This window comes from Fringilla coelebs, assembly GCF_963513975.1.
Source record: "Fringilla coelebs genome assembly, chromosome: 1".
NCBI classification, from domain to species: Eukaryota; Metazoa; Chordata; class Aves; order Passeriformes; family Fringillidae; genus Fringilla; species Fringilla coelebs.
This window is the reverse complement of record NC_140028.1, coordinates 42,076,638-42,103,057: the sequence shown is the minus strand read 5'-3', so window position 1 is coordinate 42,103,057 and position 26,420 is coordinate 42,076,638. Positions and strand designations below refer to the sequence as shown.

Genomic DNA, 26,420 nt, shown 5'->3' with positions numbered 1-26,420 from the left:
TACTGAAGTTGGTTTGTTTAATATGCATTAATATGGCAAATCTCTCATTAGGGTTTTAATGTTAGAATTTAAATCTTGGAATTACAAAACATGAGAAAGGTATTACTAAAAGAGTAGCCTTGTACACTCGAATGCAGATTGAAAATTAGTTAGGACATCAGGATTTTATTTTCTGTTTTTTGAGACCAGCCTCTAAACCCTCAAAATGATATATGAATATTTTGGGTATCTATGATAAGGCTGAAACCCATTAATGGAAAGAAGAGATGTTTTGGAAAAGCTGAAAGGGGTGATTGACACAGAGTAGCAAGTGTTATCATGTTAAATTTTGATTTATACATTATTTATCTAACATAATCTGCTTCTTAAACTCTTTGTAGATAAGTCTCTATGAACGAAAAAAATAGTTTCTTACCAGTTTTGGATGTGCATTTATGTATTTGCAAATAATTTAGAAATTTAAGAAGCAAATAAGTTTTTAATTAATCCTTATTTTAATTAAGAATAATTTTTAATATTTAATAGCAAATATTGATTAATATTTAAATAGGATCAAATGCCCATATGACATTTTATAAAATAAAATATACATAAGAGTTATGGATATGTAATATAAATAAATAAGCCAAAGTAAATTAACTCTGATAATGCATTTTTTTCCGGAAGCATTCACTGTTATATGCTACGTGTTTATGGAGTAAATTTGTTGTAAAGTTGTGATAATGGTAATATATGTGGTTCTGCATTGTGTGGTAACCTGTGGGTTAAGGCTTAGCCCGCAGTAGAGAGTAAGTACATCAACTGGTGTGCCAGCAGGAGTCACAGGTAGGGTTTTGTCTGCTGCACATCTTTTGCAGCTTGAGTTGCTCTTGGACTTCTGTCCTGTGGGGTCTTTATCAAATACAGGATCTTGGGGTCTTTATCAAATACAGGATCTTGGGGTCTTTATCAAATACAGGATCTGTAGCTCTAATCTCAATGTAATGTAGAGTAAATAGAAGTGTGTGGAACCTAGTTGCTTGCAGCAGGGAGTTGAACAGGAATTGGAACTTAATTTTCAATCCTTATTGCATCTAGGCACTTTTGCAATGGCTCTGCAGGACACCTGAACTTGTAGCTTTGTTTTGTTCTGATTTTTTCTGTACCTAATTAAGGCTTAGCAGGTGCAACAATGGATGTAAGGATGTGTTAGTAGTTGGGTTGCCTTAATGTCTTAGAGAATTTTCATTGTAAACCAGTATGTAATTTTTTTCAGTGGATAATGCTGAAGATAGCTGTAAAAAAATCAGACTTTTATCTACAGAGTTACACTGATGAGCATTCATTCTTTTCCTACATGTAAAATGTGTTGCTGCTTATGGAAACTTTTTAAACATATGTCATATCTTCATAGCTCTGCAGTGAAAAAATCTGTGGCATAATCACTGCAGCGTATTGTATGAAACTGATGACTCAACCCTGGTATTTAATCTTGTTTTACTGATAACCATACTATGTATATAAAATTATTTGCATTTCAAAATTAGGTCGTTTAATCAAACTCATGGCATCTTTCATAGCAGGGAGAATCTTTCCCCAGAGTACAGTGATCTTAGTTAAAATTGTGGGCACTCTGTTGTCTTTATTGTCTATTGCTACTCTTGACATCAGATAGATAGATAGATAGATAGATAGATAGATAGATAGATAGATAGATAGATAGATAGATAGATAGATAGATAGATAGATAGATAGATAGATAGATAGATGGATGGATGTGAAGGGATAGAACATAAGAAAATAAAGATAGTGCAGAAGGTAATCTCACCCATGAGGAGTTTGCAGCTTTACTAATCACCAAAGATTAGGAACAGGCCTGCCCTTAACAGGCCACAGCTGTGTCCAATAAAAGAAGAAGAGTGCTACAAAAAACTGGATTAGCTGATGGAGGAGGGAGTTGGAGTTTGTTGGTTGTGCTGTGAAGAAGAAGGCATCAGTGCTGTGAGGAGCTGTCCATGAGAAATCACCGAGAAGGTATGGGAGCTTTGCAATAAGATGACAAAATATAGATAGATAGAAAGAAAGATGGACTAATAGACTCTCATAAGCCTAGATAGGTAGGTTTAGTCAGTTCTTAGTATACCTTACTGGAATTCTTTATATGGTTCTTTTCTGATTATTTTTTTTTAGCTTTAGGTGAATCGCTTAATCTTGAGCTTAGTTTTCTGCTTGTAGAAGGTGAAAATATTGTTCATACCATGAAAGCACATGGTAAATTTCTGTCAAAGACTGCAAGCTTCTTGTTTCTCTTGGGTTGTAAAGAGCCCCAGCTGAGTACCTGATAACATTGCTTCACTCTTAGTGTTCTCATGTGGTAAGGTAAGGACATGGTCTCTCTGGTGAAGTGTCAATACAGGAGGAAGCTGCAGAAAAAAAATAAACTAGCAATTTATGTTAAAAAAAAAATCTCTCAGCATCTGTAAAACTGGCAATTTCAGTCCAAAAAATGCAATATGAACTTGTGTATAGAAGAAGAGTCCATTATATCTGTTTAAATACACAAGTTTGTGATCTTTATACTCAGGATGTTTTAATTATTCCTTTTTCAGTAGACTCTCCTTTAAATTTTTCAACAAGAATTTTAAAAGCCTGAAATTAGATTAGACAAAGCTAAAACTCATAGATCTGTCTGTGACTAATTACTAAGGTCTAACAATGATTAGCTTGTCAGTACACACACCTAGTGGATGTGCTTATCCATCGTAATAGATATGATTACTTTTAAGGCTGGAAATTAATGTATTTCCAGCTTTTACCTGCGTTTATTGTCCAAACATAAGGATGGATAGACAAGCACAGACATAGTATGGTTGTATGGATGTTTTTGGTGCTTCTGGGTCTAGCCACTATGTCACTAAATGGACAAGATTCTGGGAGAGAGTGAGTGGCCCATGAGCCACTTGTGAGTGGCTACGAGTAGGAGAGTATGTCAGTTCAGTTGGATACTACCAAAAACCCTGTTTTGGATGTACTGTTCAGGGTTGTAGTGCACCAAATCATCTAGAGCAAAAGTAGAATTGCTGTTGAATGTAGGCTGATGTGTTTAGATTTGTCTGTGTTCTTAATGTTGTGAATGAAACATCTCGGATAATACCAATACCTATGGTTACATATCTCTGCATCTTAGCATCTGTTTTTTTCTCTTAGGAAATGAAGAAATTAAATTACTATGGATATGAAGTAATTTCTTATTTCTTCTATTTGGGGAACATTCAGGGAATGTTTCTAATGAACAATGACAGCTCGCATGTGTCAGTTAATGTGGCATTTGGGCTTTCCTTGAAAAGTATCAGGAAGCACTCATGTACTTGCAGGTAGCTATAAAGACAGAATAGATATTCAGGCCTTGGTGGATTTTATGTAAAGGTAACTACAATATGTAGCACTGTGGTTGATTTCAGCCACTGCTTGCATTTTACACAAGACACTGTTTTTTCCAGAAGAATGACCTGATGTGAGATGTCCTCACGCACTGCATTGAATCTTTTGCTTCCCCCTTTTCTGGACATTCAGAGCAGGGCTTTAACTGTGCTGGCTCTCCCTGAGTCCTTTATGTTATATGAAAAGGAAAGTGTAGGGGTTATTGTTGCTTAACTGCAATCATCTGCAGCTACTGAAACTCTTACTCTGGCTTTTGTATGTGAAACTACGGTCTCATTAAAACTGATTTTTTAAACTCATTAATAATAGTTTTGGCAATGTTTCTCGTAAATGTTTTTAAGCAGAAGACAGGAAACCAAATGATCTGAAATCTCACTCCATCTTGACCTTGCTGATGTGTCTTTTGGTAAATTATGGTATTGTCTTATCTTTGTTGCCTTAACTATGAAACAGAGACCTAGACTATTACAGGATTTAGCTTTCTGAATTTTATGAAGTACTTCTGAATCTGTTATAGAAAAGTACCTTTGCATTAATATTTTGCAGTTTCACGAAGTGATAACAGTGACCTGCAAACACAGATTACCACTTTCTCATGTTGCAGAGATCCTGTACTTTGTAACTCACTGCACAGCTCTTTAATCCTTTCCCCTCTAGACAGAATGGCGACTCTAAATGTGGAAGCTGCACAGTCGGTGCTTCTAAGACTATAATCAATCTGCAGTTTTTAACTTCGGAATTTAAAAGTGAAATGTAAACTTTCTGGAAATCCAATACCTACTCTTTCCATATAGCTGCTGTTTTCTATGTAAGACTTGAGTAATAATAAAAATAATAATAATAATAGTAAACTGATGTCACCTTAGCTATCCAAGCATAATTAATAAAAATACCTGTTATTGAATGTCCTAATGCTCATGAAATTTGAGCTAAAAATAATCTGTCAAATATTTCAGCACTGATTTGAAATAAGTGTCCATCAAGTGGAAAAGAACCTAGCAGCTGTAAATAGCCTGTTTCAGCTGTTTTCAGCTCTGTGTTGGAAATTCCTGGAATCCGGGTATATCCTGGAGCAGTATTCTTAATGTGCATTCATCTGCTTTTCTAATCTGGCTTTAGCTATGTTTTATTAGTGTTTAAATGATTTTTTAAATTGTGCCAAACTCTGTAAAGACTTGGATTTATTCAAGTACTATGATGTTAGACTTTCAAAATATGTTAATATGTTGTTAGTCTTCCTAATTTATATTTTCATTTCTTTTTCTCAAGATACCTGTAGATCTATTAGTCATTTTATTTATTAAGATTTCATCTTTTGAAACTACTCATCATTACTGCTGAGTTTTAATAGAAGGGAGTAGAACATTCCGTCATGACTAATACCGAGCCTACATGATTAATATTGTTATTTCCTTATTACATAGCTACGGTCCTCAAAGCAAAAATCCATTAGGGTTTAGCAGGATAGAGTGAAAGATTGAATCACCAGTTACGGCACAACATCCTTCAAATAACTGTCCTTGGTTCCTCCTTTGTCATACAGGTCTATTAATTCTGAAAGCCTGAGCTGCAAAGAAAAGAAGCAGTTGAGGAGTGGATTTAAAGTGTGTACCATCAAATATGCTTTGTTTGTGACCTTGTTTACATTGATATTTTTACTGTAAAGGCTCAGGTTTCTCTGCTTCCTTAGGAAGCAAATGGAAGTATTTTTGTGTTTATTTGTACGTGAGTACACTTTACCCTCCAAAAGACTTTTTGAAAAATTTTATTCTGCACAGCATCTCCCGGTTATGGAGCTAAACCTCAATTACACTTTAGTTCAGGGACCCAGTGTTTTTCTTTCTGGGCATAGGCTCCAAAAGGTAGAAAAATTAAACAGACACTAAACGCTCCAACCTAATGCAGGAAAAATAAAAACTCTTATGGGCATGGAAATTATCTTCTCTGGTCCCTGCTAAGATTTCATTTACTCGTAAGGACTAGAAACTACTGTCCAACTGGCATCAGTTAGGTTTTCTTTAAACAGGTAACAACCATGTGATATAGACTGAAAGCAAATGTTCACCTCCAAAAGGCAGCTTCTGTATTTCTAATGGCTTGATGTGGACCTAAGAGAGCAGTGGGAAGTCCAGAGCAGGTGTGCTCCTTTAACTAGCCAGGAGGAGTCACAAGTGGGAGGTGTGCTCAAAGAAGTGCAAGTGTGTGCACACAGTCTTCTGACTTCCCAGCAGTTAAAATACCTGTTTGAACTCTTCAGAAATGTCATTGTTCTCACTATAGTAAAATCAAATGGGTGCCAAGAAAAAACTTTTAATCCAGGGATTATCTAACACCTGTACATATTTTTAGGTCTTTTTTTCTCTACATTGGGTCTTTGTCTTTTGACAGTTTGTTCGGTGGAGGAGGAAGAGGAAAGGAGAATGGACTCTATGTAATTTTTCAATAGTATCCAGTGTTGGCCTGTTCCAGCCAGATACATGGAGGTTTCCAGATGGCCCACCCCATACTTCTCAGCCACTAGTATGGTACAGTATGGTACTGGTGTTTTGGTATCTGTTTGTCAGAACTGGGCCTATTTCTGGATTTTTTTTTTTCTTTTGCCCTGATAGTACTGATGCTGTTATACAAGTCCAGTTTGGTACTACCTGTTTCTTGTTAGCTGTTTTAAAAGACTGTGGCCAGTAAAACAGCGTGCAGTCGTAAGAGTTTCATAGGTTACAAGAAGAACTTTGCAGGTTTGGTTATTGAGGGAAGAAGCTCTTCATTAAAAAATTACGTCAGTTACATGTTCTCTAGATTTTTTGGCAGACACCTGCAAGAGTTATCTCCCTGTGCTGTCAATACTTTTCTGAGCAAAATGGGAAATAGTCACTCCTCAGGCTGAATTTGCATTGCCAGGATAATGACATATATCTTTAAATGTGATCTAGAAATGTTCATAGCTCTATTCCACTTCACTTGCCCTTGTCAAGCCAGTAGTGATTGAGAGCATTTAAAAGATTCTGATTGTGCTTACCTGTTAAAAGGAATGCTCAAGGGATTTTTCTACATCAAAATACTCCCATATTTAAGCATTGGCTTGCAGTAGGAAGTAATGGAGATGCTTCTAGATTTTCTGAAATGCATTCCCTTCTTATACTAGTCTGAGTATGAAGTACTTCCATAGTAACTGGATAGACAGGCATGTTTCACAAAATCTCCACCATTTTTCAGATGTCCTGAGGTTTTTTTGACATTGTTTGTTCAGTCGTGTTTACATGGGAAATCAAATACAAAACATATTCAAAATCCTGTGTGCACTTCAGGTCATGTGTGATTTCTGAATGAGTGATTGCAGAGGAGTCTTGGTGAGAGCTAAAGTTTACCATAATGAGTGCTAACAAAAAAATATTTTGTTGAAATATCTATATATCCATCACCATGAAAGACTGCAAGTTTTTTCAGGCTATAAATCATCATTACATCAATCAGTAAGTGAGGTTTGGGGTGAAGTGAATCACTTGCACAACAATGGCAACAACAAATCTGTGAAACAAAGTTTTTGGTTGATTTTTTTTTCTTTTTTTCCAATCAAAACAGTGGGAGCTTTGGAAATTGAAAGCTTTAAGACATTAAAATGTTTGATTTTACTTCTACAACTGCAGCTTTTAGTATTCCAGGATCTTTATATCTTATCAGAAAAGTGTTATCTAAATGGGGACATGCTTTGTTGACTCAAAGCATTTGTATATTATGTCATTAGATATCATGTAGCTATGTAGCATCAGCAGTGTTTTTCTTATTTTCTGAATTTTTATAGAAAATGAGAGCACAGGGAAAATTGTAAAACTAGAATTATTAAGGTTTGAGAGACTTGAACTTCCTAGAAGTGAGGCCTGTAGTTCATGCACTCATTTGTAATATTCTTTCATAATAACCTAGCAGCAATGTAATAGAATTATACAAATCATTCTGGTTTTCTTTTATTGTTGATGTTGCAAATTTTGTTTCAGAAAACACATTCACTCTATATAATAGTCTATAAATTATTGTTTTTATAAGATTTTATAGTCTCAAATGGTAATTAACTGCTGGCAAGAATGGATTTCTGTGGTGTTGTTGCTTAATCAAGAAAATAGGAATAGGTAAAATAAGGGTTGCAATCGGATAAGTAGCCTGATCAGTTTTGATTAATATATCAGATTTATGCTTAATTTTGAAAGTTACAAAGACCTCATGCTATAAACTGGTTAAAACTGTAATTCAGCACTTTTTTTTGTCATTGTGCTGAACTACAAATCTTTTTTACTTCTTTGGAATTATGTGCTAATCTTTTTTGTTTCCAAAATATCTATAAATGTTCTACAGTTAATTAAAATACAGCACAAGTACCTCCAAATCCAGTTTTGCCTTCAAAATCATTTTCATCAGTATCTAAATTTTAAAAATTTTAAGGAAATATGATTTCTGAAATTTTCAAATTATTATTGTATTGGCTCCCAGTTCACTAGAATATGTATGTATTTGCCTAAAATTATGAATTTACGTATTTTATATAAGTTGAGGGCTTTCTATTTTACAAATATTTTTGAAGAACAAAGTAATTTTCTCAACTTCAACCAGATGCAGTGCAATTATTCTGGGGCAGAAAAACTGCCACTGCATTAAATGGCATGAAAGTATGTTACAGAATCACAGAAATCTTCTGTGTTTTCTCAGCTGAGAACTTTTCCCACTGAGCACTTTCCCTGAAGTACTAAAATATCTTTCTCAGAGATTAGATCCTGAGCAGCCAAGAAGTTTAGCAGAATTAACTGCTTATATTGATCTAAAACATTACTTCAAATGCAAATTTGTCCAGGAAATTTTTTTTGTCATATTGAAGTTGATAACATTAAAAACTGAACAAATAGGTTTGTAGAGTAATATTTATTTAAATATAGAATTAGAATTTGATTTCAAACTCTTTAAGACCACTTTTTATTCATTTTTCATGAGCATTTATATTCTGGTGCTTGATTAGTGTGACTATTCATGAAAACTAAATGTTAAGGTCATATTTGCCAACAGCAAATTTTATATTGAATATGTAAATGTGAAATTTGCTACTAGCTGTGTGTTAGACCCCAGCCTTGCAATGGGATTAGTGTGAGCAAACTCTTGGTCTGGGAATGATCTTTTTTTATTTTCCCCAAACCTGGAGCTCTGCATACTCAGGCAAAATGTTCAAGCCATGCGACACTTACATTGTTTTCAGCAATTATAGACATATGTCTATTCATAAAATATCTTAAAATTTAATACTGTACTTCAAAATACTGTGTCAATTGGATGTTTTTCACTCTTCAACCACTAGGAACAGGAACAATAGCTGGCATGTTATACAGTCTGGTAATGTGTATGCATTTTGAATGCTACTAATGAGGCCTTCAAAAATTGTAAACATAAAAAATTGTACTTGTTTAGCAGCTGTCTTAGAAATTTCATAGAGAATTCAACCAGGAGGGCACTTTTTTCCTGGTAAATTTGAATTGTAAGAACAATTTGACTAAAAAAAGCAGGAGATTCTTATATAGTTATTAGATTATTAAGCAGCTTCATTGCTCTGTTAATAATCAGGATTAAAAAGCTCAAACCGTTCAAAGTCATTACTATAATAAGAAAAAAATGTCCATTATGAGAAGAAAGAAGTCCAAAATCTTTGAATAAATAATTTGACTAGAATGATTTCTTCCTGTTGAGAAAAAATGTTCTCTTGTCCTCCTGTTGAGGGGTACACATTACCTGAAAAATTTGAAGATCTTAATTCCAAGTTATTGTCTAGTTTCTGTCAGTTTACTGGAGAAAAAGGATTTCAACTTTTTTTTGTTTTGATTTTTACCCTTACTAAAAAAAAAAGTTGAAAAAGCAAAACTTCCATATGAAGCTTTTTTTTTAGTATAATGTGTTCCAGCAAAATAAAAATACATATCCATTCATAAGAGGGTTTCTAGTGATCATTTTTTAAATTGTAACTGGGTAGGTCTAGGAATCATGCAGATAAATGGAAAATTGTGCTTTATCCTGTAAATATTGATTATTTTTCTTTATGTAGCATGGGTAATGTCTCTAGCCTTTTGCTATATTTTGTATTTTATGTGACTTTTGTATAGGGAATGGAGAGTCATAAGTGCTAGGTCATTGTTCTAAGGTTTTCCTGGATAATTGCTAAGATGTGGCTTTTGGTTTTTAGAGATGATATACAATGTTTTTCTTCAATTCAGCTCATGATTATGTGGTGGATTATGTTCTTTTCTCTTACACTGTTGGACAGATCATGTGTTATACACTCTATTTTTTTCTAGAATAGTCATTGCATTATCATGTGTTGTGTACTGTAACACTTGCAGACCATGGGCAGAATCTTAATATTCTACATAAGAGATACTGATATTATTACCTGCTGTGCTGGTTTTCACATTTCATTAATTAGTAATTTAATGACTGAAGCTCTGGCCTGTATACAGCACAAAGTTTGTTTGTTTGGGGCAGCTTTTATCAACCAGAAAGTGTTATTCCCATATAGTGTGTCATTTTTTTGCAGGTTGATGGATGGTAATCAAAAGCTGGCTTAAATAGATGTTGGGGAAATCTGTGATGGGATATTTAATTGATGTATATTATACCTACCTTAAATATTATTTTCTTTTTTAGTCCAAGAGAATGCGTTTTATTAAATTGCTCTGCTTTCATTTGAAGACTATTTTATTGATCTCTTACTATCTTAAACCCTTATTACAGAATAGCACCACCAAAGATTGGTTGGTAGCCTACAAATAATTTGTAAATTACAGTTCTGGCTTATGCTCAACACTTTATATTATATTGGACTAAAATCCACTAAAATGATACTATTTGTACGAGTAATAAAGATTGATTCCACAAGGGTTTTGTGCAGATATGATGAGTCAGAAGAACTTCTACATATTATCTAAGTATTAAAATATGGCCTGCTTAAAAGAAAAGAAAAAAATCTCTGAATTTTTATGTCATGGATCTTTGAAGATAAAGGTGCAAAGCCTCTGGAGCCTACTTAAAATGTGTTGCAGGTTTTTCTGAATATTCTCCATGACTAATTGGAAGGAAAAAAAAAACCCAAACAACATTGTCAGCATAGTCTACCATCATGGTTGCTTTCCAATTTTTATGAAGTCCAGAAACCTTGTATCTTAAATAAGAAATCCTCTGTAGATTGATGGGAAAGCCTATCACTCATCTGGCTGTACACACCACTGCACACACGATGCTGTGCAAGCCTGTGGAAAGCTGTGCAGATGTCGATAGGTGCTGTTGCAACACTGGTGTAAAGGCTTCTCCCATTTTGTAGGAGTTTTGTTTGCTTAAGGGGTTCACACACTTCTCCCAAAGAATCTTTGGTAAACATCTGTTTTTGACAATTTTGATTATATTGATCCCTAACAAAATCTGGCTCCTGTGTAAATTTCTGAGCTGTGCTGTTGAGGAGTTTACTGCATATATACAGTTGTAATGAAAGTGTGCTGTATGTGAGGATGAAGCATACATGTAAATCAAATGAGTTGCAATCAGAACTGGACTTATGGACTTACAACATTTGACTAATGGTGGAGTTGAGTAGGTTGCCTGAATACAAGTGGGGATTTTATAAGTCTCATAGAGTTGTAATACACAGTTAGAATCACACAGAATCACTAGGTGGGAAGTGACCTTCAAGATCATTGAGTCCAACCCAGCCTTAACACCTCCACTAAACCATGGCACTGAGTGCCACATCCAGTCTTTTTTTAGAGATGTCCCGGGATGGTGACTCCCCTGCCTCCCTTGGCAGACCATTCCAGTATTTTATCACTCCTTCTGTAAAAGACTTTTCCTAATATCCAACCTGTATTTCCCTTGGCCCAGCTTGAGACTGTGTCCTCTTATTCCATCAGTTGCTGCCTGGAGAAAGAGACCAACCCCCACCTGACTACAAGCACCTTTCAGGATGTTGTTGAGAGTGATAAGGGCACCTCTGAGTCTCCTTTTCTCCAGGATAAACACTCCCAGCTCCCTCAGTGGTTCCTCACAGGGTTTGTGTTCCCAGCCCCTCACTAGCCTTGTTGCCTCCTCTGGACACACTCAAACTTCTCAACATCCTTCCCAAACTGAGGGGCCAGAGCTGGACACAGCACTCAAGGTGAGGTCTCACCAAGTACAGGGGAAGAATGACCTCCCTGCTCCTGCTGGCCACTATTCCTGATGCAGGCTTTGACTAACCTAAAGTTTTTTATTGTCCAAAAGTATTCAAGTTTCCTATTTTGTATGAAAAAAATTGTAAATTATATGCTGTTTAATTTCAACCACACTGGGAAAAATTCCATTGGTATTTCTGTCAGTTTCAGTGTTTTTAAGAGATTTATCTTGTTCCTCTTGGCCAGTTGCTTTGGAAGCCATTACATATCTAATTCGAAAAGATGTGTTCGTGAATTAGCTTCGACAGAGAGAAAGTGCCCAGCAGCCGAATACATAATCACATTTAAAAAGTGGAACATCTGTGAGTGTTTAAAGTGGAGAACTCTGTAAAACTGGGGAACTACTAAGTTCATTTACTGTAGTTTAATAATCCTGGAGAAGTAGAGCCATTCATGGAGTAGATAATGTGAAAACAAAGATAGGCAGTTCTGAACTCTAGTGTGTACTCACTGCAAATAGATATACCAAAAAGGCTCATAAAGCTTGGAAAGAGTTTGGCTTAAAGTCTTCTAGTTCTTTGGGGATTTTTTGGTGTTTTCATAGGTATTTTCTTGTCCTGAATAGCTGCCTGTCATGTAGAGCTGAATGGCTATTAAATGCATCTTTGTGTATTTCTTCAGTGGACCACAGTCCCACACAAGTAGTAGTCCATAGGTTGAGAATCATTAACAGGACCCATTGTTTGATATTGAAATGAACATTTGCATTAGAATCAACCACCAGTTGGGATGATTCAAAGAATATACTGGCAGATCATGATAAATAATGTATTATAGCTGGGATCTATTTAAGGAGTTGTTAATTTTCATATTTCAGAATATGGTATGAAATGTTTCAGTTTAAGGACCCATGATGTCCTATATGACCTATGAGTCATGGCCTCCAGGGCGTGTTCTCAGTTTTGGAAGACATAGCATTTTTAAATTCCTTGCATTTTGTAGTTTGTGTATTGGAGTAATGGCCTTCTAATTATTTTATATGAACTGTGATGACCAGTATGTGCAGCTTTTAGTGAAACAGAATTCAAAATTAGAGTATATGACTTAAGAATGCAAATTAGGCACTTAATAGCAGTATTTTTATGAGTGATATTATTGATACTAAGATTAAGGGAAGAAAAACAGGAAAATGCTGCAGACTTTCTTTTAACTTTTTTTTGTTTGCATTGATAGCTTTTGCTAAGGCAATGCTATATTACTTTTCAAAACATGAACATGCAGCTAAGCAATAATTAATTGCAGCATACTACTATTCTGACTGAAAGAGCAATAAACATTTTTGTGTTGATTGTAGAACATAAGAAAGGTTAAAGAGTTCCAGAAAGCTGCAGTCAGATCTTTTAGACAAACTTGGAGGTGCTCCATTCCACAAGTGTTAGACTTAAAAGTTTGAAATCATATTCTTTTTGTGCATTGAAGAAAGAACTGACGTGAGTCTGTGTCTCTGTGTGATTTATATTTGGTCTTCTATTGCCCAGTGGATGTTTTTTATTTTGTAGGTTAATTATATTTTCAATAATTTTTTTATTAAATTAATCTCTTTCTCCAGCTTCCTCATTACACTTATTTATATTGCTTGCATCTGATTATTTTAGTCATTCCTGTGAAGGAAATTCTGTACAGGTCTCTCAGTGTTAGGTAATATAAGTGGCCTACTTAGCACGTAGTCTTGAAAGCTGATGAAATCTATTTTTAAAGGAGGATCACTGAGTTTTCTACTAATGCTTTATCCAACAGTGTCAAGGTTGCATGTTCTGGTACTTCTCTGGCTAAAGCCCATGAGCCTGTGAGAATAGGTAGAGCAAGGGTCAATGAAAGAAGCCTGAATATATCTATAAGGTGACTGGTATGATGCTGTACATCTGAGAAACCACCTAATGGTCCAGCTAAAACACGTGCTGTCACCTGGGATCAAGAGTAATTTTCCTTCTAAGTGGCCAGTCTGATGGGACTTGTCAAAAAGCATCAAACCCTGAATCTCTGTGTATGTTACTCTGAAATGATCTTTTGTTTAGTGCCTTAGTAGCTGGAACATTCACTAAGCAAGCTCTGCTTCAATTCCATTGCTGTGTCATCTTGCAGGTCCATAAACCTCTGTCTGCACTTTTCAGAATAACTTTAGTGGTGGGCACTGGAGGGTGTCTTTGCTCTAAATTCCTATCTTGCTGCATCCCCCTGCACTTTTTCAAAACAGTGCTAGCAGCAGGACACAAGGAGAAGAGAGCTCACAATAGAAGGGCATGTCTTCCTGCGTTTTTGGGAAGTGCACCACTCTGCCCTGCAGTTTCTGTCCCCTTGTTTGAGATAGCCCCCAGTTCCAGTGTGCAGCCCTTTGGGTTTGTGTCTAAATATCTAACATGGTTTTTGGAGCCAGACAGCAAACATTTAAAATGTACAATTGTGATAGTGTCAAAATATAGTCTGAAGTATGCTTTTACTTGTGTGGTCTGAATAGGAACTTCTGTCATAAAATTGTGTTCTGTATACAGCCATATACACCACACACAATTCGCTCTGTATATTGGAAAGAGAAATTTTCTGAAGGGAAAAAGCTTTGATATCTCTTGCTATTATATTTCTTGATTAACTTCATTTATTGGCAGATACTGTGATAAATATTAGGTCATAGGAATTAAAAACTCACTATGCACTGATATGTTCCTAATAATTCTGTATTAACTGCATGGTGCTTTTACTGAATTAAGCAGTAGATTTTTAAAATAAACACAAACTCAAGAAAGCTGTGTGTGTGAAGTCTTGTAGGTTTGGACCTATGTGTGATTGTGTTAAAATATGTTTTGTTATCTGCTGATGGACCTGATGTTTGGGCATTGCGTAACTGTGGAGTGGCTAGAAGGGTGTCTTCTACCTTTTCTTTTTTTTCTGTTTTCCCAATCTGTATAGTTCAAGGTATTCACCAATAAATTGAATTTTTCTTTAAAAACTGAAGAGTGAAATTTGCTTCAATTCAAGAGAACACAGATCTTCGGATCTAAATAAGTGTTCTGTTTTAAATCCTTGCCACTTTATTGGTGGGTAAATTTCACTGGTAATTTGAGAGGGGATCTACAGTTTTATTCAGGAAAGAATACTTACAGAAGTCAGAGGGACTTCATGCTTCATTGCTTTCCTGAATATATTGAGAGAGACTTCAGCATATGCTCAAATGTTTTCTTGAACTGGGAATTTAAAAGGGTTTATAAAATTAAAAGGCAATATCATTGCAGACATTATTAAAAATTTGGATTAGTGTTGTTACTATGTAGATATTTTCTTTAGCAATATCACACATCACCACAAAATTTACTTTTTCCAATAGCCCCCTTACAGCCATTACAGTAATTGCATAAAAATATAGTCTCTGTTGCTCCAGAAACACTGACTCTTAATGTCACTATTTCACACAGCTACTGGCTCAGACATGCACAACTGGGGTTTTTGCCTATCTCTCTTCATTCATGAGCGTCCTAACTTTATATAGGGCTATTTGTGATAGAAGTAAATTAATTCTTGGTCCCACTGGTAGTGAGGTTGCATAACCAAGCTTATTCACAATATTTAATGTCTCTGTTTGTGTAGTTCTTTCCACATGTACTCATTCTGAACTAAAAATATATAATATGATTTTTAAAACAGCAGCAGGAATTAAATATATATATCCATAATGCTGATGAGGAGATGTTAAGATTTTTCATGTCATGGTTTTTTCCTGTTACAGGGATGATTTTGTTAGATGCTGTGCAACAACAAATGAGTAGCTGGTATTACTCACTAGCTGAAATAAAAACATAAAGCTAAATAAAGTAGTAACAGCAGTACTACATATCTTTTCATAATTTAATCCATCATTTAATTTTATCTTTTCCTCATTTAATGGTATATGTTCTATATCAACATATTAAATGTTACTATTATTCATTTTTAACTAGAAAAATTAAAACTTGACATAGGTAAATTCATATGCCTAAAATCTAAGGCTTCATAGAATATCTCAAATATATTAAGAAAAAAATCTATCTTGATTAGTCTTGAGTAGACTATTTTGAATAGTCCGTATAGCCTCTGAAAATAAAACAGATCATTGCCTTTCAATGATACAAACAATAATCAAAACTTTTTAATGGTGTCTGGTCATACATTTTCTGCAATTTAGGACACATTGTTTTAGAAATTGCCAGATCACTACTGAAGGGAGTTTCTCCATGGCCTACAATGGGAATATATAACCTAGTGGGAAATTGGAAATGTTAGGTCTACTGCTGAGTTAAATTTTTATCATACAAATATTCTCTGGATTTAGAACTGGGAATTTTTCTCACCTTTGCCAAACTCTTCATATATGATAGTAATCATATATGATTTTATGACTTAGGAGGTTGCTGCATTGCTGATTTGAAATTTTTGAAAACATTTTTTTATATTTAGTCAAAATTAGTATTCCATCAAAAATAAGTTTCTTCTTTACTTTATGCAAGTTGGGTCCAGTTACACCTTTTCATATACTAGGGAAGATCATAGGATCATAGAATACGCTGAGTTGGAAGGGACCCATTAAGAACATCAAGTCCCACTCCTGAGCGAGACACCCCAAGAGTCAGTGTGTTGTCCAAACACTTCTTGAACTCTGCCAGGCTTGGTGCTGTGACCACTTTCCTGGGGAAGCTGTTCCAATGTCCAGTCAATGTCTGGCTGCAAGACCTTTTGGTGATGGCCAAACTAAACCTCCCCTGACTCAGTTTCATGCTGTTTCCTCAAGTCCTGTCACTGGTCCTGGGAATTAAGAGATGGGTGGGTACCTGCTCCCCCTCTTCCTGTCCTGAGGGTGTTGAAGACCACAGTGACCTCTCCCCTCAGTTCTCCTCACTTTCAGGCTGAACATACCAAGTGACCTCATAAGGTTTCCCCTCCAGACCCATTACTATCCTCTTGTTTCTCATTTGGACACTCTCTAATAGCTTGATGTCTTCTTTATATTGTGGTGCCCAAAACTGCCCCCAGCACTGAAGGTGAGGCTGCCCCAGTGCAGAGCAGAGCAGGACAATCCCTCCCTTGCCCAGATGGAGATGTTTTGCCCAGGAGACATGGGTGGCCCTCCTGGCTGCCAGGGCACTATTGACTCATATTCCACTTGCCATCAACCAGCATGGCAAAATGTTTTAAACATTTTTATTTTATGCAAATTTAGACATGGTTTCTTTATTAGCAGTAATGAACTGAAAATCTCTTTACTTATATAGCTGTGTTTCAGTAATATTGAATTTTGTTGACCCTTTATACACAGTGGGAATGAGGCCCTAATTTAAATTCAGTACTGATACAGACTGTTATTTGTGGCTCACATTATCTTTAGTAATTTGATTTTTCATTTCATATGTAAATTAAAGACAAAGAATGTAAAATAACAGTAAAGCTTTCAACTGAAAGCTAGAAAAAGACAATGAAGTAATTAAAATGCTCATTTTCTTCACCTAACCTTATTTCCCAGAATGGTATTGTTAATGACTAGAAAGTAAGCAAAATGGAATCGATAACTCATCTGCTCTTTGTTGTAATCATTACCTAGTAGTTTTCTCTTTTAATCTTTTATCTCTCTTTAGTCTTTATTCTGCATGTCAAAATCTAGTCACTTTCTGGATTATATGCTTCATACACTCCAAAATACATTTCACTGAATAAGTATTGCTGATTTCAACTGAAATGTGTTCCAGCTTAAAGTTTTCATCCTATCAGGTAAAGAGGTTTGAGGGAGAGAGAGGTAAGAGAAAAAAGTCACAGTAGGCTACTTATGGCCTCTTACAGGCTTTGCAAAGAAATATATTATCAAGTGAAATCATGTAGACTCTTGGAAGAATGATTTAGGGCTGTTATTGTCTCAGCTTCTTTCGCAGATGATATCCACTTATTCTTATCTTAAAAGGTGACTTTATAAATTAAAGTTGGTAATGCTGTAACTTCTTCACTTTTTTTTTCTCTGTTCTTGAGTAAAAAGAAAGACTTTTTTTAGCAGCAGAGAGAGTAGCTGTGTTTTCCTGCACTTTGTCTGTCCATATCTGTCGAAACAATACAGAGTACAGACCTGTAAGTTTCTGCTTTGGTTCTGACTACTCTAAACTGTGTGACTGCTACATAAGAGAGGAAAAGAATAAATTTTCTATGGAGGCTGAGGATGTAGGATGGTATCTCTTATTGAATTCAGGACTTCAGAGTCTTGGTCTACTTTTCTGCACATTACAAGTCATCTTTCTAAGAAATAATTACTGCTTACAAATTTTAAGATAGAAAATGCATCAGAACTGGGAACAGCTCATCAAAGAGACTCATGTTTGAGCCTAAATGATTCCTTGATTCTGTGTTACAGATTAATTTTTTGGATGCAGTATAAGTTATTAAATCTGTTGTGATGTTTCTGTGTTTATTTGCATGCATACTTATAAATACATATTAAACTGCAAAATGTGCATTGGCAACCACTGTGCTATTTTAAACAATAAAGATCACAAAATTTCAGTTATTGAATCAAATGTTCTGTCATCATATTGTTAGTCCTCTGTGGCAACCAGCATGGAGTAGGCAATATTGTGTTTGAAGGCAAAGTTGACATTTTTTCCTGAAGAATTACTTGAAGTTTACAGCATAATGCAGTGATTGCATGTGAAAGCATCCCAATGTACAGTTTTACATATCCATGTAAATAAATCTGTTGAATATGTTATTGACAAGCGTAATTAAAGAATAACAGTGCTTGGTGAATTATTTACAAGGCTTTCTCACAAGCAGCAGCATGACAGAAGGGTTACCTACGTGTTATCCAGCTACCCAGGAGAAAGGGAGCAGATATGTTCTAATTTAAAATGATTGCCTAATGTCTCACTGGGTAGCAGCTCTCCCTCTCAACAGCTCTCAGCTGCCTGTGAGCGGGCTTTTCCCAGTATGAGCACAGTCACTCAGAGAGATGTGACATTTTGTCACTGTACACCCAAATTAAATCAGCCCTTGAAGAATTTTGAAGTTATAGAGCCAGAATCAGAAATAGTTGTTCTCTGAAACAGATCTGGTTCTTCTTGGCTCTCATAACCCAATTCAGATGTTTCTCCTCAGCTGTTTAATACAGCATTTGGTTTAGTTGCTTTTGTGCCTCCTTTCTGCTACTCTCTGTATGTTTGGGGTGTCTGCAGCTGTACCCCACAAAAGCTAAAGATGAACAGAAGCCAAAAGGGTAACTAGTGGGAGAGTACAGGAAGGCTAAAAGTATTCCCGGCTGGATAGGTGCTTTGTGCATTCTACGTCCAAAATGCAAGCTGCCCTTTGGCAAAACCTAAGCTTGTGCTTATCTAAGATTTAAGGCTTAAAATAGGTTCTTTGCCTTTGTGTCTGTGATGAAGATTAGGTCTCTCATCCATGCTGGAGCGCCTCACCTAAATTTAACTCTGTGTGTTGGAAAGACTTGCTCATAGGATTTTGGTACATCTGTGGAAACTACTGCTGTCGTTTTGATTGAGGATTTACAAGACAAGAGAAAATACATATGCAAGGAGAAAATATGTATTAATTTTTTTTAAATAAATACATGCTAGGGGGGATGATTCCAGAGCTGAAAGAAGGAGTTACATAGCTGAATATTTTCAAGGAGAAAGTCTGCAACAGCACAGGTCCAAAGCCAGTACTAATACAGAAGGGTAATGCCCCCCTCACCCCATTAACTGTGTGTGTGGCCAGGAACACAATAGACAAGCACATAGCAAGCTTTATGTCTTGCTTTCTTCCAAAACAAATTTAATTGCAGTAAACTGCTAAGCAGTTAGATTCTGGTATGGGAAAGCTGTGTGATCTTGCTTACATTTGCTAATGCATTTTGATAGTAAATTTATTTCAAGGTGTCTGCCTTTATTTCTTTTCCAGGTACAGGTCCTTCGCAATGCAGGAGAAGAAGTGACCCTAACTGTGTCCTTTCTGAAAAGAGCACCTGCTTTTCTCAAACTGCCACTGAATGAAGATTGTGCATGTAAGCCTTTATTGCATGACCAAAGAACCCTCAATTCAATACCCATGAACACATGTAGCTTCTGAAACTTCTGTGCAGTGAGGGTCATTGACAGCAGCTTTTTACAATCAGCATTACTGTCTAGGTATGAGTTGCTCCTATTGCCAGGGCTTGTGTTAACGCTGACCTGCAGAGAAAAACTGCTAACTATGGTAGAAAAACAGATAACCAGGTATTTGGCTGGTGTGAATCAGTAAAGTTGCAGGTAAAACAGCAGAATTACATTAGTTTGCAGTAGCTGACATCCTGGTGCATAGTATTTAAAATCAATTTTTCGGGCAGCATCAGATAGTATTTTAGTCCCAGGGAGTTTTTTCTTGTAAATATGAAAATGAGAAAATGAGATTGTGTGTATATATTTAGAGAACTTTGCTGTTTAAAATTCAAAGGCTTTGGTGGAGATGTCTGTCTACCTAAGAATAAATTACTGTGGAATGATAAGTATTTTGTTTTAGTCCAAACTGAGTTTTAGTGAACTAGCCCCATGAGAGTCATATGGAGACAGCTGTCTTCCTTTAATTATATTAAATTGTAAGTGTGGATGCATAATTATAGACAATAGCAGCATATCTAACCATATTTATGTATCAGCCGGTGCCTTTTGCCACCTCTGCTTTCCTTCTGCTTTTTGCTCCCTAAGAGAGTAAATTAAATTGCTCAAGTTTAAAGCCACAAAACAATAAATATTTGATTTAAATACTTTGATTTTAAGTTAGTAGGAATTAAATAATCTAAATCATGAAATAGCATTTTAACATGTGATGGAATATTGTCTTTTGCCTGTATTAAGTTTATATGAAACAAGAGAAAAAATTGGAACACTGTATTCTTAAATAAAAATGTATCCCAGTACTTTCTCCCTTTTATGAAAGAGTGTGGTACCACAGAGCAGCCTGAGTGATGCACAGGAATGTGCATTTGCATGGGTCCTATCATGTCACTTTTGAGGAGTAGCACTGTAATTTCCTTAACCATTACAAGAACATTTAGAACTGGAAACTCCCCTGAGAGTAACAAAAGGGTTATCTGACAAGTTCCTTCTAGTAAAACCTGACAGAGAAGGTACACACTTCCCTTTTATTGTCAAATTTGAAAGAAATCTTGTGGGATTTTTTTCTTACCAAGCAGAAATTAACTTTTTTTTTTTAATCAAAGCATTGGCAAAAGTTTTCTTGAGCCTCCATTTAGCTTACAAAGGCAATCCACTCAAGCCAGAAAACAGATACTGGCTGAATGGAGAAAGTAAATGAGTGTTATATATGATAGAAGTTTTTTGGGGAGAATGCATACATACATACATATGCTCATTTGAATTATGTCATCATAGATTAACGAAGAATTTTCTTGTGAATTTGTATTTGTATTAGGTGCCCCCAGTGACCAAAGCAGTGGCACATCCTCTCCCCTATGTGACAGTGGTTTGCATCTCAACTACCACCCCAACAACACGGTAAGAGCTTGAATCTCCTTGATGGAATTACACAGAAGAATAATTATAGTATAATAGCTAAGTGGAAGTACTAATAAAGGGCATTAACAGGGATGAGCTCTAGCTAACTCTGGAGACAGCTCTGTAGAGGTAAAAAAGAGTTGCCAGAAATTATGGCTGGGATTTAAAATGTGACAAATTATTACAGCTGAGATTGTGCCTTGATGCATGTGATTGCTGTTTACTTGGGCAGTATGTTCTATGTTTTTTTCTCTGCATGGGAATTAAAATTCTTAAAATGAAAATATATCTATTTATAAAAAAGGAAGAAAAGTTTTTGAGAATATTTTCCAGTACTTATACTGCATGCATTATCTAAAGCTTTTGGCAGAAGATGACTAGGTGCATGTTTTTGCCTGTTTTTAAGGTGAGAGTGTTTTACTTCTGGTAATGTGTACTTAAAATCTTACCTGAAGTGGAATAACAATATGAAACAGAGTATCTCTGGGATAAAATGCTACAGATAGCTGATCAGATATTTACTAAAAGACACCTTTGAAGTGCAACAAGGGACTTTAAAAATTTTTCTTAGACAGAAAATGCCAAATTTTTCTTTTTTTTATATAGTTCTAAAGGTTTTTTGCTCAGTATTTGGCCTTGTGATTGATGAAAATAGAAAAATAAACCAGTATAGATCATAATTTAAAAAAATATTCAAAAACCTGAAACATAAGCCATACTGAGCAGCCATTTCTACTTTCTATTTTGTTTTATTGTACTTTCATATTTTCTATTAAAGGTTTTAAATAGCAGCCCACAGATTTAGATATCAATACCACAGATTTAAACAGAATTGTAATCTGGAAAACTCTTGAGAATTTTGCACATTTTAGGATGTGGAGTTTATAAATAGATTATATCAATAAAATTTATATCAAAAACAATAAAATTATATGTAACTTGTGCAGTAACAAAAGCAACTTGTCTAAGGAGTCTATATAGGTAGGTATGTATGTATGTAAAAAGGCTATGGCAGTAGATCCTATCCTGATTTATTCAAGTAGCTGCTACAATTCTAATTTTGTTTTTATGATAAAAAACATGCTTTCATTTGTGAATTCTTTTTTTTGCAGGTGTCAAAACTGATTTAGATGAGCTGTAGTTTCTGTTTGAACTGACAATAATTTACTTGAAACCAAGTGTTTTTCTTTCAGTTGAAATAATATAATCTGGTATCACAGGCCCATAATTCACCTTAAATTAAATTTTCAAGTGAAGACCAAGATGTGTTTCTGACATGTCCCCTTGTCATGGGAACAGAATTCTTCATAAAACCAAACCTCTGTATGAATTCCTAAGTTATGTGCAACTCTTATGCCACAGCTCTTCATTTTTCTCAGAGTATTTTCTAGAAGGAATTATGACAGCTGGATAAACATGATCGGTGAGCAACTGGCTGATGGTTGGACACAAAGTACTCTGTTAGAGTAAGCAGAGTGAATTTAGGTGACTGGTCACTAGTGGGGTTCTGCTGTATCTTAAGCCCAGTGCTCATCAACATTTTGATCAGTGACTTGGGTTCAGGACTCAAAGAGAAACTAAATAACTAAGTTTGCAGATGATACAAAAATTTGGAGGAACTTTTGATTCCCTCAAAAGCAGAGAGGCTTTACAGAGAGAACTTGACAAGTCTGAGGGCTGAGCAGCCACCAACCTTATGAATTTTAACAAGGTGAAGAGCTGGATGCTGTGCCTGGGAGGGGCAGCCTCTGGACGCACAGACAGGCTGGGGAATGAGGAGCTGGCAAGCAGTGTCACAGAGAGGGACCTGGGGGTGCTGCTCAATGGCAATTTGAACATGAGCCAGCAGTGCCCTGGCAGCCAGGAGGGCCAACCCTGTCCTGGGGGCATCAGGCACAGCATCACAGCCAGGCAAGGGAGAGGATTGTCCTGCTCTGCTCTGCTCTGCCCTGGGGCAGCCTCACCCGGAGTGCTGGGGGCAGTGTTGGGTACCATAGTATAGATATATATATATAACAGATATAAAGATGTTAGAGAGCTCCAAAGGAGGTCAAGGAATATGGTGAAGGATCTGGAAGAGAAGCTGCATGAGAGAAGGCTGAGGGGAGACCTCATTGCAGTTACAACTTCCTTGTGAGGGGAAAGAAGAAAGGCAGACAGTGATCTCTTCTTCTGTGTGACCAGTGACAGGACCCAAGGGAATGTTGTGTCTGTGAGGTTTAGGTTGGATATTAGAAAAAGATTCTTTGCTTAGAGGATGGAACCCTGGGACAGGGAGGTGGTTGCAGCATCAGCCTCACAGAGGGCAAGAAGAGTTCGAAAAAACTCAGGAACATTGTGAGATTGTTGGGGATGTCTTGTGCAGGGACAAGAGTTGGACTTGATGATCCTCGTGGGTCCTGTCCAATTAAGACATTCCACGATTCTGTGATGTACAGCCACAGTCTTGTTTCTTAATTTATAGTCTTTTTAATTCATTTGAAGGAGGCTTTTGAATCAGAACTTGGAGTAGACAAGACTTTGGTCTTTTGTCAACAGCTTACAGAGTTATGCAGTCTAAAGTTAGGGTTAACATTTTTGTTGTAGCCATATCTAGGCCTACAGTTTGTACCTGAACTTTTACTGCATTTCATCTTTTCCCTAAGTTTAATCACAGGTGAAGAAAGGTTCCCAGAACCAGAGAGAAAACATGAAAAATTCAAGATGTTCAAAAAAACATCCTAGCATAGTCTTCATAGCCAATACTTTATTTATTTTTATTGAATCTGTGGCATTTCTCACCAGAAATTCAATATTTTAAATAAGTGAACTGCCTATGAAAAGCTTGCTGTTCAGCTAGCATGATATTTATTGTGATGTTTTGTTTCATATACAAAATGATGAATATATATGCAAAAGTAAAGTTCCAATCGGTAAAGCTTTAGAATTCCATAGATCTTACACAGAATGCACACTCTAGAAAAATAGAAAGTGTACTTAATTTTGGTAATATTCATATTATAGAAGAAAGCAGTAATTAAAAAGAATGTAAATCAGCAGGTTTAATTTTACTGATATTTGATATACTTTCACTTGTTACTTGGGAGAAGAGGCCAGCCCCCAGCTGGCTACCACCTCATTTCAGGGGTTGTGGAGAGTGATAAGGTCTCCCTGAGCCTTCCTTTCTCCAGGCTGAACAACCTCAGCTCCCACAGCTGCTCCTCACAGGACTTGTGCTCCAGACCCTTTTCCAGCCATGTTGCCCCTTTCTGGACACGCTGCAGCACCTCAATGTCCTTGTTGGAATGAGGGGCACAGAACTGAACAGGGCACTCAAGGTGTGGCCTCTCCAGTGCCAAGTACAGGGGACAATCACTGCCCTGCTCCTGCTGGCCCCGCTATTTCTGATCCGGCCAGGATGCCAATGACCTTCTTGGCCACCTGGACACACAGTGGCTCATGTCCAGCTGCTGTTGACCAGCACCCCCAGGTCCTTTCTCATCATGCAGGTTTCTAGTCACTCTGCCCCTAGCCTGTAGAGCTGCATGGGGTTGCTGTGACAAAAGTGCAGGACCCGGAACTTTGTCATGTGAACCTCATACAGTTGACCTCAGTCCATGGATTCAGTCTGTCCAGATCCCCCTGCAGAGCCTTCTTCCCCTCTAGCAGATCAGCTCTCCTGTCCAACTTGATGTCAGCTCTGAACTCACGCTGCACTTCATCCCCTCTTCCAGATCATCAGTATTAAATATTAAACAGTGCCAGCCCCAACACTGAGCCCTAGACAACACCATTCATGACTGTCCACCAGCTGGGTGTATCTCCACCCACCACCACTCCCTGGCCCTCTCCATCCAGCCATGGTTTCACCCAGTGAACCGCACACCCACGGAAGCCGTGAGCAGCCGGTTTCTCCGGGAGAATGCCGTGCCAAAGGCTTTACTGAAGTCCAGGTTGACAACACCTGCAGCCTTTCCCTCATCCACTAGATTGGCCACCTGGTCATAAATGGAGATGAGGCTGCTCAGGCAGGATGTGCCTTACACAAACCTGTGCTGGCTGGGCACGATTCCCTGTTTGTCCTGTACGTGGTGTGGGATGGCACCATGGATGATCTGCTCCGTGACCTGCCCCAGGTCCAGCTGACAGGCCTGAGTTCCCCACGTCCTCCTTCTAGCCTGTCTTGTAGATGGCATCATATTTGCCAACTTCCTGTCAACTGAGACCTCTCTGGTTAGCCAGGACTGCTGGTAAAGGATGGCAAATGGCTCACTGAGTACCTGTGCCAGCTCCATCACCATCCTTCAGTGTATCCCACCTGGCCACAGTGTGTGCCAAACTGCTGCAGCAGATCTCTGACCATTTCCCTTTGGATTATGGTGGCTTCAGTCTGCTCCCTATCCCCATCTCCCAGCTCAGAGGTTTGCTACCAGGCAGATAACTGGTCTTAGTAATAAAGATTGTGGTAAAGAAGGCATTAAATACCTCAGCCTTTTCCTCATCCTTTGTTGCTGTGAGAAAGCCCTTTGAAGAATTGTGCTCTCTCAGGAAAATATCATCATTAGCACTATTTTATAAAGCATTTTATGAAGAAAGATGTCTTGTATTTTTAGAAACAGATGTTGATAATTTAACTTTCTATAAGCATTTCTCATGCAAACCTATATTCTTTAAAAATGCTGGTCAAATTAGACTCTGCCTATTGAAATGCTCATTCTTTGTAGATACAATCATAAACATGATAAAGTTCAGCTTTCATATAAGCAATGTCTTCCATAAGTAGGTAAAATTTAAAAATTCATAACTTTAGCATGTAGTTTTGACAATTTTTACAATTTTCATCACATGTTAAATCCATTCCCGATTGCCATGTTTTGAGGTGACATCATTAGAAAAGATATGTACGTAAATGTGTACAGAGCCACAGGATACTACTGAATTATGGTTGTATTGTGAATAATTTAGAGGTCCTATTCAAAATCTTTCCAGTGCTGACTAAAACTAATGGCAATTGATTTGGGAAAAATGGAACACTGCCAAATTAAATATAAGTCTTTGAAGTCGATCTCATTCTTTCCAAATCTGCTGAGCACTTACAATGAAGTTCAAAACTGAGAAGAACCTTTTAATGTTTTTCAGGATACGTTATCATGTTCTTCATGGCCAGCATCCCCAGGACTTAGGTGGGAGAAGAGGTGGTGTGATCTTCGATTAATTCCACTTCTTCATTCACGATTTTCCCAGTACCTTCCAGGATCAGATTTGTGCAGGTAAAAAACTTCTGAAGGCTGAAACTTGACTA

The 26,420-nt window shown here is 36.7% G+C and overlaps 1 protein-coding gene across 2 annotated transcripts in view; it reads left to right on the top strand.

The window, feature by feature from the left end:
* The window catches only part of SNTG1 (syntrophin gamma 1), a 153,191-nt gene that overhangs the window by 29,975 nt on the left and 96,796 nt on the right, over nucleotides 1–26,420 (top strand). For both annotated transcript variants that reach the window (XM_084205527.1, XM_084205526.1), the window contains exons 7-9: nucleotides 19,548–19,650; nucleotides 21,057–21,139; nucleotides 26,258–26,388. In XM_084205527.1, the coding sequence (XP_084061653.1) occupies nucleotides 19,548–19,650; nucleotides 21,057–21,139; nucleotides 26,258–26,388 (317 nt within the window). The remainder of the gene's footprint in view (nucleotides 1–19,547; nucleotides 19,651–21,056; nucleotides 21,140–26,257; nucleotides 26,389–26,420) is intronic.